We start from the raw sequence: 13,634 nt of genomic DNA on the forward strand, positions 1-13,634 counted from the left end.
AGAGGACAAATTCGACCATCAGCATCTAAAGAATGGATGCCTTGATATTTGTGTCTATATTTTGAAGTCTCATCTCCGAGAAGACATGTGTTCTGTTTTTCCTTAAATTCCTCACTCAATTGTATATGACTGAGAACAATCCGCTGAACATTCATATTGTTAACTGTACTTCTTGACACTAATTTTGTTAATTGTCGGTTTGTTAGTTGTAAGGCATGTTGTATAACAGGGGTAATTTGGCTACAGGAGACATTGCAATTCAGCACACCATAAACACACTGCTGGAGGTCTGGTGTAAAACATTTTCTGTCCTCATCATATGTAACTATGTTAAAAATCAACAAGTTCACTTCACCAATCTCTTTCCGCTATTAAGTCTTTAACTTCAGTTTCTTTTAATGCTAATTTAGCTTCTAAATAGGCGTTTTGTTACTTTATATTAGTCTCCTGTAATGATAGTATTTTTTCTTGCATTTTATTGTTTTGTGTTTCACGGTACTTTAGTTTTAATTTAAGCTTCTTAATTACTTTTGACATTTGACGTCACTGCTTTAAATGATTTTTGTTCTCTCAAAAGAGATCTTTCAGCTGTGATTGCCCTTTGTTTCCATTTATTCATTCGCTTGTGTTTTATTACTTAAGGAGTCTGTTTTAACCGAGTATTTTCTTCTCTGAGCAAGTTTGCTTCTTTTACAGTCAACTGCTATGTTCATATAGCTTTGTAATACATCACGAAATTTAGCGTTTGGTGCTCTCAACTGCCACTGTATCGGTGTCTACAGGAGATTTACGTTTGTGGCCAAATAGTTTGGGGAAAGCAAATTCTGAATTTTCAAATTCCTCTAATTTTTGCTGTCCATTCTTTTGTGATTTGTTTGTGTGGTGTTTCTGGTTTTCTTTAGCAACTCGCTTTATGGAACTCTTTATAGAAGTAATTTCACAGCTATATTAACTAGAATATTTTGGTTACATTTGTTTTGAATATATTCAATGGCCTTTTTTTCTACATTTAACACCATAAAATTCTAAATTTCTATATTGCTTGTAGCCATTTTACTTTTATAATGTTTCAAACTCAAAGTTATCACCAGTGACTAATGTTTGGCAAGATTGAGTTAAACCTTCATTTTCAAAGTTTTCTGTAAAAATGGATGCAAACAAAATTTGTTGATCTGATAATTTCAGGCTGGGTTTCTTTATCCTCAAGAAAATTTCCCGTTTGAATTGTCTGAACTTCACTATCAACAATTACGGGGGTATCATCATCACGCAGAGTGTTTTCAGTAATAAATGAATCACATATGTTATATGTGCAAAGTTCTTTTCATTGTTAGTATAGGGTATGTGAATGTCAGTTTGAGTGCAGCTGGATATATCAAACTGATATACAGAAATTGTGCCAGTTTTAAAGCTAGTGCAAGTGAATAAAAGGGACGACCATTGTATTGTGAGGGGGCTGTAGGCAGATTTTGTATATAAATATACTGCCCTCAACCTCCTTTAAAATAAGACAAATAGCCTGGCCTCAAAATTCTAAAGAACGACAGTAAAATAAAGATAAATATTCCTTCTCTTTAGCAGTTAAAAATAAACTTTTTGACTCGGAATTTTGTATAATAAATATTCTGACCTGATCAAAAGAACCAGCCCCGTAGAAACAAATGGTCTTCCCCTTAAGCATCTACTGTGAAGCAGTCACACACTACAGTCAGCAGGTATTTAGTTTTCCCCTTTGCCCACCGTGGAAATGAACAAAAATGAGCAAAGATATTAAATTTCATAAAAAATATTAATTATGAACAAACGATTTAAATAATTATTTTAGAAGGATAATACTGTAATTTAAAAAGAAACTAAATATTTTAACTCTTAGAAAATGACGTGTTTGTTGTATTTAAGAAATGAATTAAAGTGGACAAGAAAGGACAGCAGGTAAAGCAAAATTCTTGCTGACTGTAGTGTAGTTAGTAATGAGTATGTATATGGTTGTCCGTTTACCCATTAAGCTACACATGCAACACAATACTTGTTTTGCTATAATAATATACAATGTTATGCGATTATTTATGTTCATTCATGCAAAGTGACTGTAGGTTTTTATAATGGGGTAGAATGATATGGTGAACATGACCCTGACAGAAAATCAAAACATGCACATAACCAAAGTTGCAGCACAAGGACCAGCGCTTTTATTATTTTTATTATCTAAAAAATTGCAATGAGATCTTCAACACAGAGAAAACAGTTTAAGAGGAAGTATATGTTTGCCTCTTACAATAAAGCTCCTTTTTCTATTCAGTCACTACATACCACACAAGGCCAAATAAAAAACATATGTGTGTTCAAAGGATTTCCTCCTATAGAAAAATCGTGTAGCTACTAAGCTAGGATTTTTATTTCATTTCACAATTTTTTTACCTTGAGTACATGGGACCACCTGTAATTTTTCAAAAATTACTACAAAAAGTGCCAATAAAAACTCTTAGAGTCGGAGTTTGAGGCATATAAAACAGCAGGTAGGGAAAACCTAAACACAAGTATTTTTTTTCATTTTGGCACAACATGCAAGACATCAAATAGGTCAGTAGCCAATACAGATTTGTGCAGTGCTAGTGTCATTGAATTAGTAAGTTTTGTTGATTGAAAATAATGGGCTATCTGAGCACAGCATGAACCAGCTGCAACAAGTTGACAGTGGTTAAATTTGATTGAGAACACACTAACTAATGCAGTAAGATTAATTGCAGAATATACAGGACTAAAGCAAGCTTCTAAAGTACAATATAAATCTACATCCAACATACCGTTAACCGTCTTCGCTTAGCAAATACGTGTGACGGGACAAATGGTGACCTAGATACCTTTTGTGCTGTAATAAAATAAATATACATCGTTCTTCTAAGGTTTCTACACACACAAACCCCCCACCCCCATTTTATATGAATTTTTCACAATATACAATGGAAACAAAAATAATTTGCTAAGACTAGTTTGTCTTTGAATTCAAAATAAGGGTATGAACAACAAAATTATGTGAGATCTCATGTTAAAGCAAATGCACCTTTATGATTCTCAGAACTGTATCTACATGCTCTGAGCAAGTATTTTTTTTCAGCTTGTGGAAAAAATGATATGCTTTTACCTGGTGATGGGCCTATGATATCAGAATCCCTTTCGTCACTTATTTCCCAAACCGTTACGTCACTATCTGTATCTGCAGTATCCGTGTTATCTAACTGTAAGGAGAATCGCAAATACAATTAATACTGTCACATAATTATGAATTTTCAAACAAGGTCCCACAAACGTTGTGTGTCAAAAGCCAAGGTTGAAAACTAAACAGTCGTCAAACAGGAAGGTGATGTCGACTTGGTCCAAAAACGTATCCCACGATAAAGCGTACCTATAGAAGGCTTGTGACATATGTCAAGCGCCTGTGATGAGAAGTTGCAGAAAAAAAGAATGACAAAACATGTCGTTTTAATGGACAGACAGAGGTACGAACGGACGGACAGACAAACACACATACAGCAAAGGTAAAACAGTATACCCCCCCCCCCCCCCCCCTCACCCCCCTTTAGAGCGGGGTATAATAAAATGTCAGAACAGAAATTATTCATTGAATTTATATTGCTTTTACTACGGTTGGGCACATTATCTCTGCATTTTACTCTAACAGCCTGAGTCTGGGTGCAACATTCAACGTAAAGATAAATTCTGACAACTATGAAATATTTATTAAATGTATTATCATTTTATTGTGTTGTTCTTCATCTCAAACAAATAATAACACAAATATGATAAGCTAAGCATTATATAAGTTACAAGTGCTTGAAGTGATATACTGTTATCGATCGGAAATGCTGACTCTTCGAGTTGTGTTTGGTTATATACCATTTAGCCAGCAGATGATCTTGTTCAGTAACAGAAATAGTACTGATTTCTACACAAAACAACCCCAAACATGTTGTATTATACCTCTTTAAACCTATTGAATACCTATTTCTCATAATATGATATTTGGAAACAGAAACCGGAAATATGTAATTGACGATAACTCGAGCAAAACATTCTCCGAAAAAAAAGGTCTCCATTTTTTTTTATGGCTCAGCGCAAAAAAGCGCATAGTCACATGTGGCCAATCTTAAATTCATTAAATTCGTCATTAATTTAAGTTTTCAATGATGTCTGCATTGTATTTTGTTGTTTAAACAAGTGTAAGAAACGATTTCACCATGTATCGTAACACCTGAAGCATAATTTTAGAATTTACTTACCCTTTTCCCCCAAAAAAAATGTCTGTTCATACGACATTTCGTCTTTACCATCAGAAACCAATGTCATTTGTAACAGGCAATCTGATTGGTTGATATTTTTAAAGATTGTTTTGATCATATGATTCCAGTCTAGTACAAAATGGTGGAAGCGTTGACAGGATATAGCTCGACACCATCCAAATGATTGCGATTTTCGACATTTTGCAGGCTTTTGATCAATTTCAGATTCAAAATCCTACAATTTATAATCATAGATAACATCGCAAGTACGAAAAACAGTTGCAATATTGATAAAGATTGAGAATATTGAGGCCAAAGTGGGTGATTTTGCCATTGTGGCAGATACGAAATTTCAAAAAGGCGGACCTCTATCCTGGCTAGGGTTTTCATTTATGCTATAAATATAGCCTAACCCTACAAATTGTAGGTTATAGACCAACAGGAAATATACAAACGACAGCTCTTCGACGGGCGTGTCTTGTTAACAACACACAGTAACCATCAGTGTGAATTACAGTTAAAGGGGGTAACGTGTTTCCGTTAATGAGGGACAGGTTGGATGGGTTTATTTTTCTTTTTTTTTTCATTTTTCATTACTGGTTTGCAAGCTGTAAACTAATTCGTGCAAACGATCAACGAGAATGAAAAAAAACAACATTATGATTATTTTTCTGAGGTTTAGGGAAATGCCAGTGTAATACTTGTTATCTGCTTGATAAACATGTTCATTTTCTCAAAATAGTGAAATGTAGAGGTGATTAATTGGCATACACCGCTTCTGTTGAACATAAAATCACTGAGGATAGCAACCGCACAGTAGTCAGTGCTTCGCCACTGACATGTTTTAAAACATACTTTTTTTTAATTTTCGTTTATAAATTCATGAATAAGGAAGAATCAAAATGATGATGGTACATTCATTAAAGCGATTCTGATGTATCAAATTCATAAATGTTTTATTTCACTTTAAGACTGCAATCAAACGACAGAAAAAAAATAAATATAGGATTGAAGATTTTACTATTTTAAACAATTTCCGTAGCACAATACTAGTAGTGACTCTCATAATAGATAATCCTTTAAGTATTGCAAACCACAATATACATCTTTTATCTTACCTCCTATACATTTCTAGGAATATCATTGGTTAAAAGCAAACACGTGGAGACCCTGTATATTTAATATTGGGTTAGTGGGCGTGTTTTATTTTAATATACGGAAAGTAGCAGTGTAACGTTCCTCTTTAAAAACAACATGACGTTGAAGAAAAATCTGAAACGTTTTGCCCAAACAACAGATGCAGAAATTGATGACGAACGACTGGCAATAAATGCAGAAAACACATTAAAGCTAACAAGTTGTTATTGTTGGCATTTGTTTTTGTACAGACCAATGGAAGTATGTTATTAATATTGAAGACATGATCACTTTGATAGGCCACTAGTCTAAATGCCACATGTTAAGATAGTCGGTAAGATAAATTTGTTACACAGTGTCCTGGTGACCTAATACGATATATAAGGAGTCAGTAAATTCAATAGGGGGTTCAATCGAACTCCATATATATCGTACAAGGTCAACAGTACACGGTGTAACGAATAATATCAGGTGTACAAATATTATATAAACTCAACGATATCAAAAAATGAAGTAGCGATCTAATACTAATGCTTTCTCTACCAGAAATAGCTCTAAATTTGGAATGCACAATTGAAAAAGACAAACCGTGTGCTGTTTCAATGGCTGTATGTAAACAACACGGATCCGGACCCAATAAGTGCATGTGTAACAGTGATAGCTATCCTTCAATCAACACGTGTCTTGCAAGTACGTATTAATATAATAAGTAAAACATTGCATCTAAATATGTGACTTTATTGTATATGTCCGTGGTAAACGGAGATATTGTGGTATTAATACTGTTTTCAGTCTTCCTGTCCGTCCTTCGATCAGATTATATCTTGGGATATTCAAGTTTTCAGCCATTAAGTATTTAATCAATTTTTATTTTGAATGTTCCTACTGAAGATAGATTAATTAAAGCGCCTCAGACGCAAGAAATTTTCTTTAGACAGTAATTATACGATAAATACTTTAACAAATTCTTACCAAATATTTCAACCTGTGTTAGTATTGTGATAATGTAGATCAGCTATGCATCAATTTTAACGATTTTTAGATCAACTGTTCTTGAACTATAGGAAATAACACTATATAAATGAATTGTCCTTCCGAAGCGCTTGTCTAGACTTAAATCGTCAAAATCTAAGTGATTGCATTCGTATCTATTGATTATTCGACGATTTTGATTCAACAATCCAAAAGTAGTAAGAAATAATGTCTTTGATAGAGACCATCATACCTTTGAACACAATCAAATAGATGGCTATTGCCCTTAGTGATTGTATAAAACTAATACTATGGTTGTAACTGGCTCTATTACAAGTATCAGACGCGTGTACGGTTCTTTTTTAAATTAGTTTATTTGTTTACTCTTTTCCTGCAATACTTATATATATATATTGTTGAATGATATGTTTTGTTCATTCAATAACATGCAGGACATTATTTCTGATTTCTGATGGGGTATCATGTCCACTTGCATTGGTGCACCTGTTGGATAATAATTAAAGCTCAATGCTCCCTCAGCGAATAGTTGTTGTCCCCTTTTAATTGTGACTCATTATATAAACGCAATATTCATAAGCCGAGTATAATCATTTATACTTTTTAAATCATCGACTTTTCATACGTTATAAAAAAAATTGACGGACGGACGGACATACATTGATTAATATAGAGCTCCACCGATTAGTCGGCGTTGCGCTATATAAGATTCCGATTCAACCGATTCAATGGCATTGAACCATCAAAGCCATTTTTCACAAGGGTAAACCGGAATAAGTCATGCAAGTTCAGTCCGTTGCTTTGCCAATTAATTCCTTGAATTCAATTTGTCTTTTATATTTTTTTTCAAAACGGTGAACTCTTAAACTATGATATTCAAATATTGATCATTATGTCGAACAATTTTGACTGACACATTTTCTTCAATTTCGCTTTTTGATAATATATCGAAATTTTTCCAAGATTTTGAAGTTGAATTGCATATAATATTATTCACGGTCCAATCCCAGATCCGATCATAATACTTTTGTACCGTTACTTACCTATTCACGATAGAAACATTTATCGTGAATAGGTAAGTAACGGTACAAAAGTATACCGTACATTTATTTATATATACCGTTCATATAAAACTTACACGGTCATAGCGAACGAGTTGTGAATAGACCTACCGATTGAAGGGACTGAAGAAACATGGCCGTCAAAAAAAAGGAAAATTAACAAAAACGGAACGAAACATCGTCCCTAATGGCGTTAATTTTTTTAAATGATTATTTGACAATAGATTGTTACCTTAATTAACACTACCGACGCTTTAATATTTAGGACATTTGCACTTTTTCAATAGGACATTTGTGCCTTATCACCATAACATATGAGTTATCATGGTAAAAAAGTTTAAAAAATCATTTAATATAAAAAAAACACAAAACACAAAACATTCATAATCATATTTATATACTGCTAAAAGAATCAAGCTTTCCTCAAGAGGATGGATGGAAGTAAATTCCTTATAACAACCATGACTCTTTCTAAAAGTCAACTAAATTGAAACAAGCTTCGATAAACTATGACGGTACAATTCCTCGGACTATTCATGCAACAGAATAAACACAAGAAGAATATAGTTTCGAATTTTAAATCCACGAATTATAAAGCAAATTGGAGAATTCAGGGCAAAATTTAAATGGTCTATCCATAAAAGTTTCGTTTTCTCTATCGTTTACCCAGAAACATATACTATATTTTTTTATTATATGTCTGGTTTACCCGAATATTTTTTCTGATTTTGTTGTTTGTTCGGAAGAACTTTCAAAGAATAAGTGAACAGGTAAATTATCAACGGTAAAACACGCTAATGTCCTGTCAATTTTGTGCAGGTGTATCAAATTTTAAAGCGCAAATGTCCCTTCGTGTTACAGGTAAAAAAAAAAGCGCAAACGTCTTGCGCCCATTTATTTCTGATAAATACGACAGAAAGGACGAGTTCCAATTTTTCAGATGACTTTTTTAACTTTTGAATCTGCGGAATAAATGAATTTGAGATCATTCAACCCAGGGATATACAATTGTAGGTAGGTTAAAGGGGCTTCAATTCTTCTCGTGTATCGAATCAAACCATCATTTGTTATTTATGCTTTGTATTTATGGTACATTTTCCAACAAAGAAAACGGTAAATGCTAATTAGATATAAGCTTTCATCATTATGTTTGAAATTTCTCAAGAGGTTGTTATGAACAGAAAAAAAGACACCGTCAGTTTACTATTAAGGTGAATCAATTCTAGAAAACAAAAGAAAAGAAGTTGATTAAAATTTACTTATTTAAAAATGACATATCTTATTTTTTTAGTGCATTGCCTTGTACATACATGTATATATATCAATGGGTTTTCCGTACTTCGTCAAACATAATTCTCTAAACATTGGAGTGATCGTATCAATGAAGCCTACTTAGAGGGAAGAACAAACATTTGCTAACGCTAACATTGTTGGGCTTACTTTGAGACGAAATATATATAACTATGGGGTTAGTCCTGTATAACCACAGGTTATCCAATGGAGAACGTTTGTCGTAAAGTTGTCAAATATTTAGACGTATATATATATATTCGTCTCAAATTTAGTCCAACAATTCTAGATCTACAAAATTACGTCAGCAAATGTTTGTTCTTCAATGTAAGAATTTAAGAATTTTTGTTTTTAGATGATGGAGAACGTCTGTTGTAAAGTTAAATATAAAAAAAGAATTATATATAACCTTAAATATATCATTCATTTTGTTTAGTTTTGCAGCTCACGTTGCAACAATGATTTTTAGGGATAACCACCTGATATATTTAGTATTTTAGCATTGTAGAACGTGGTTCTACTGTATATTGTATATGTTTCAGGAAAGCTTCACGATATTATCTGTATGGAAAATGGACATGTAAATGAATGTGTTGATAACGCTGAATGCAAGAAAGTGAATGATGTATTTAAATGTCAGTGTAAAAATGGCGCTGATGAAAACGGAAAATGTAAGATTTCCTACTTTTGACCAGTTTTATTACACAATGCTATTCATAAAAAAATAAGCTTGGTTTTAATGTGGCAGTAGTACATGTGATTGTATGATTGTGTCAAGGCCAAAAAGCAGAGTCAAGTATACTTGAACCATATGGGGAATAACCATTCACTTCTGAACGAAATTTTGTTTTCAACGGGAAACAGTTTACAGGTTTGAATAGTTTTGTTATTATGTTCTCGCTGAAGAAAAAGGACAGGGGCAAAATAGCATTAAATAAAACAATGTTTCTTAGCTGTAGTTTTATTAATTTTTTTTTTTTTTTTGTAAATTTTAAAGTTTTTTGTCAAATGTCGGTTTGGTTTTTTTTTTACAAAACCCGAAACAATCAAAGCTTTCTTTGATGTACATGTACCTTCTTACATTCTCATAATTTCCAAGGGAAATAATCATCTGATTTAACTTAATAATACCTAATATTTTTTTTAATTATACGGCAGTAATAGAACTGATAGCTAAATTCCTTCAAGCAAGGCCTTTTAATTTCTAATAATAACAGAATGATTAAAAAACACCAGTTTAATTATTAGGTCTTTTATCAATAAATCGGTTAAACCGGGAAGAAAGAATCAAAGAATGTAGTTGTGTACATACTATTTCCGTAAAAAATCTGACATTGAAATAACACTTCTTTCCTGCATGGTAAACCATACTAGTACTTCCAAAATGAATATTTACATGCATGACAACTTAACTACATTTTAAATATTGGACTTGTTTGGTTTTTTTTGTTTTGTTTAGGTAATGGAGTAACAGTGACGTCACCAAATCTTCTGTTGACGATTGTATGCGTCATTGGTACTATAGTATACATGAGCCTGACATAGACCGACTTCTAGAACTGGATTATATTGTCAATCAACTGCTTACTGGAGTTTATTAGTTCATTTACTAGTTCATTTTTGTGAAATGTCGAAGTTAAAATCACTGTGAAGTGCAAACTATAATCTCAAAACGTTTTTGAAAAACGCAAAAAAAAATGAATTATCATTTTGTATTTATGTATATATAATTTAATTTAGAGAACGTAAATCTGTTTAAAACAGGAAGGATTGGTCGAAAATCTCAATTAATATAAATGTATGTATTTTATTTAAAAAAGAAAAGCTGTACAATCAATTTCAAAATATGTTGAAAACAACTGAGAAGCAATACTTTGTTTTAATATAAGTGGTTTGTTATTTTAAATAATTACAATTTTCAATTAAGTTACCATACTGCCGCTCTGTCATTATCGTTTTCTGTGGTAATTGTAAAGGTACTTTGGAGGTTTTTTTTAAATATCCGTAAGATAAGGGGTTCATACATTTGAAATACACGAAGACGAGGTCAAAAGTTAATCAATAGTTATCAGGTTTTGCTTGAGGCAACTATTGTATTAACATTTAATAACTCCATTATTTTATTTGAATATCAACCATTTATTTCATTTAATTACATGTTTAATTTGTTTATCTGCTCTTTATAACATATTTATTTTCTAATTTTATCAAAAAATATTATAAAACACCTTTAATTACATGTATTCTTATTATATCAAAATACTCTATAAGAAACTATATTTCTGCAGACAATCCAAGTTTTGAAGGAAGCAATTCGAAGTTTCAGAATCTAATGCATTCTGGGTAATTTGATTGTTCGTACCCCAAAATGAAAACAACGTCACGTCATTGGTTGAATTTCCATTGTTTAGGATATGGTTAGCCCATCGTAACGATCTGGTGTACGCTTTTGAAAATATTTCCTAGAATGCATTAGATTCTGAAATGACCTATTAAGGGTTTATAATCATAAAAGACATGTATATGCGATAATCGAAAATAGTTAATAAACGCCATTTTTAGTGGGATTCGTGTTGGTCAATGATTGTCAATGATTTTTGTGTAATGTTGTTTTTGACTTTTTGTATTTTTTTTTTTTATATGTAATATAATATGAAGAAGAGGGCATACAATTTCTTTTTTTCAGTGGAGTCGACACATCAAGAAAATGTTGCATTATATTTAGTCAATTAAAAAAAAAATAGTGAAACTGGAACCTATCAATTTTATGTTCTTATGTAAGTCTTAGAATAGGATATTAAAAGTGGTTTATATTTGGATATCAAATGTATATAAAATTTGTATAATATGTAAAACTGAAGTTCCTTTTCAATTTCATCATTCTTTTAAATACTTATTTTTTATTACTAGATATGTAATTTGTCATTTAGATGTTCTTCTGTCTTTAAGTGGTCTTTATATATCCCAACTCGTTCGCTATGCCTGTGTGTGTAGTTATGTCATAGATATTAATGAACGTAATCCATGCATCACTGGTAAATTATTAAGTCAGGGATTTCGTTACCATAAATTATTTAAAACATTTACTAAATTCTTTCATAGATACAAAGATTTGATAAGTAAATTTGGCTGTACCTGTAGAAAAATTATTATAAACGGTATTTCACATCCTAAATTTTTCGGTAATATAATTGTACTAAAAGCGCGGAAGTCACTACGTGATCCGTGTAAACTCATCGAACCTTTAAACAAACTTATTAGTAAAGGTTATCGTATTAATGGTGTAATAAGATCTTTAAATATTGTTTACATTGGCACTAACATCGATTTTGTCATCAACAAATTAAAACATAACTAAATTTGTATTCTTTTCGAATGGTTTTTGGGATGTATAAACACACATCCACGTTTATTTTCTATTAGAGATTGCTTTATCTATAAATTACATGATACATATTTATTATAAGGTTAAATCCTAACTATCCTACTGCCTGTCGATACTTTTATTTTGGCATTGCACAAGTCTTCTTTGACTGTCCATGGCGTTAAAACACTAAATCCCTGGGATGTGTTTTAATTGATTTTAGTCTCTGATGCATGATTTTTTATTATTAATTGTTTTTGGCTTTTAACTAGCTTTCAGTAACTGCGAGTACTCTCAAATCGTACTTTCTTGTAATTTGACCTGTTGACACAATTTGTAATGCATTTCTGTTACTCAATGTTTACTTATTTTGTGTTATATCTCGTCTCACTATTTTTAATAAGTACCACCTTTGAAAAGTATTTAGTATGAAGATAAATTTTCACTTCTGTACTCGTACTGTGAACAACAAATTTATTTATTTTGTAAAAAATGTTTTCGTACTCCTAACAACAAAATTATTATATTTAAATTTACCTGTGTACGTTATTTTATTTAACGCCATTTTGTCCCAGGTTAAAGTTGTCATTTTGACATTGTTCCTACATCTTTTTTTATTAATATTGTATCTATATTGTGTCATAAATCAAACTTATTCGTTCAGTGTATGTTTACTTGTTTTTGTTTGTATGTCTTATTGATCGAGTTAAGCCATTTCAATTGATATTTTATAGTGTGTATTTTTGTGTTGTAATGTTACACTACTGTTTCAGGTTATGGTGAAGGTTGACGCCTGTTAAAACGTTTAAACCCGCTGCATTTGTATGCATCTGTCTTAAGTCAGGAGCCTGTTGTTCAGTGGTTGTCGTTTGTTGGTGTGGTTCATAAGTTTTTCTCCTTTCTCGTTTTCTATATAGATTAGACCGTTGGTTTTCATGTTTGAATTGTTTTACACTAGTCATTTTGGGGCCCTTCATAGCTTGCTGATCGGTGTGAGCCAAAGCTCCGTGTTGAAGGCCGTACTTTGACCTATAATTGTTTTCTTTTTATACATCGTGACTTGGATGGAGAGTTGTCTCGTTGGCACTCGTACCACATCTTCTTATTTATATTTAGAAACGGACAAAAAAACCTCTAAAGCGTTTAAGCACTCAGTTTTTGGTTTCAACATAGTATGTATGCTTAATCAGCATGCCATGACAGATTTACAGCTATTCCTGGCCATTTTAAAACTGAAAAAAGATAAGAAATTTCACTCTAAACGGGTTTAGATGTAGGACTGAACCCGGAAGATACCAATTTTTAATGAAATGTCCCTCAAGGCATAACATGTACAAGGTAATTATTTACTCTGATAATAATGCAAACTACAGTTTGTAAAAAGATTTAATTCACTAGAATTTACATGTAGTATTCGTATATTGTGGCTAATAAGGATTTTACTGTACAATTTTATATATACATCTTTAACATTCTTTTAAGGTTTAAGCCCGAACCAATCACTTCTTCCATTTA

General features: G+C 31.9%; 1 protein-coding gene across 13 annotated transcripts in view; it reads left to right on the plus strand.

Annotated features, from left to right (window-relative positions):
* Nucleotides 1-12,655, plus strand: part of LOC127700676 (prion-like-(Q/N-rich) domain-bearing protein 25) — a 51,609-nt gene extending 38,954 nt beyond the window's left edge. For all 13 annotated transcript variants that reach the window (XM_052204257.1, XM_052204251.1, XM_052204256.1 and 10 more), the window contains 3 exons: nt 5,961-6,104; nt 9,298-9,426; nt 10,215-12,655. In XM_052204257.1, the coding sequence (XP_052060217.1) occupies nt 5,961-6,104; nt 9,298-9,426; nt 10,215-10,300 (359 nt within the window). In that variant the 3' untranslated portion in view covers nt 10,301-12,655. The remainder of the gene's footprint in view (nt 1-5,960; nt 6,105-9,297; nt 9,427-10,214) is intronic.
* Nucleotides 12,656-13,634: the final 979 nt, after the last annotated feature.

The sequence above is a fragment of the Mytilus californianus genome, unplaced genomic scaffold (genome assembly GCF_021869535.1).
Source record: "Mytilus californianus isolate M0D057914Y unplaced genomic scaffold, xbMytCali1.0.p SCAF_5, whole genome shotgun sequence".
In the NCBI taxonomy this organism is placed as follows: domain Eukaryota; kingdom Metazoa; phylum Mollusca; class Bivalvia; order Mytilida; family Mytilidae; genus Mytilus; species Mytilus californianus.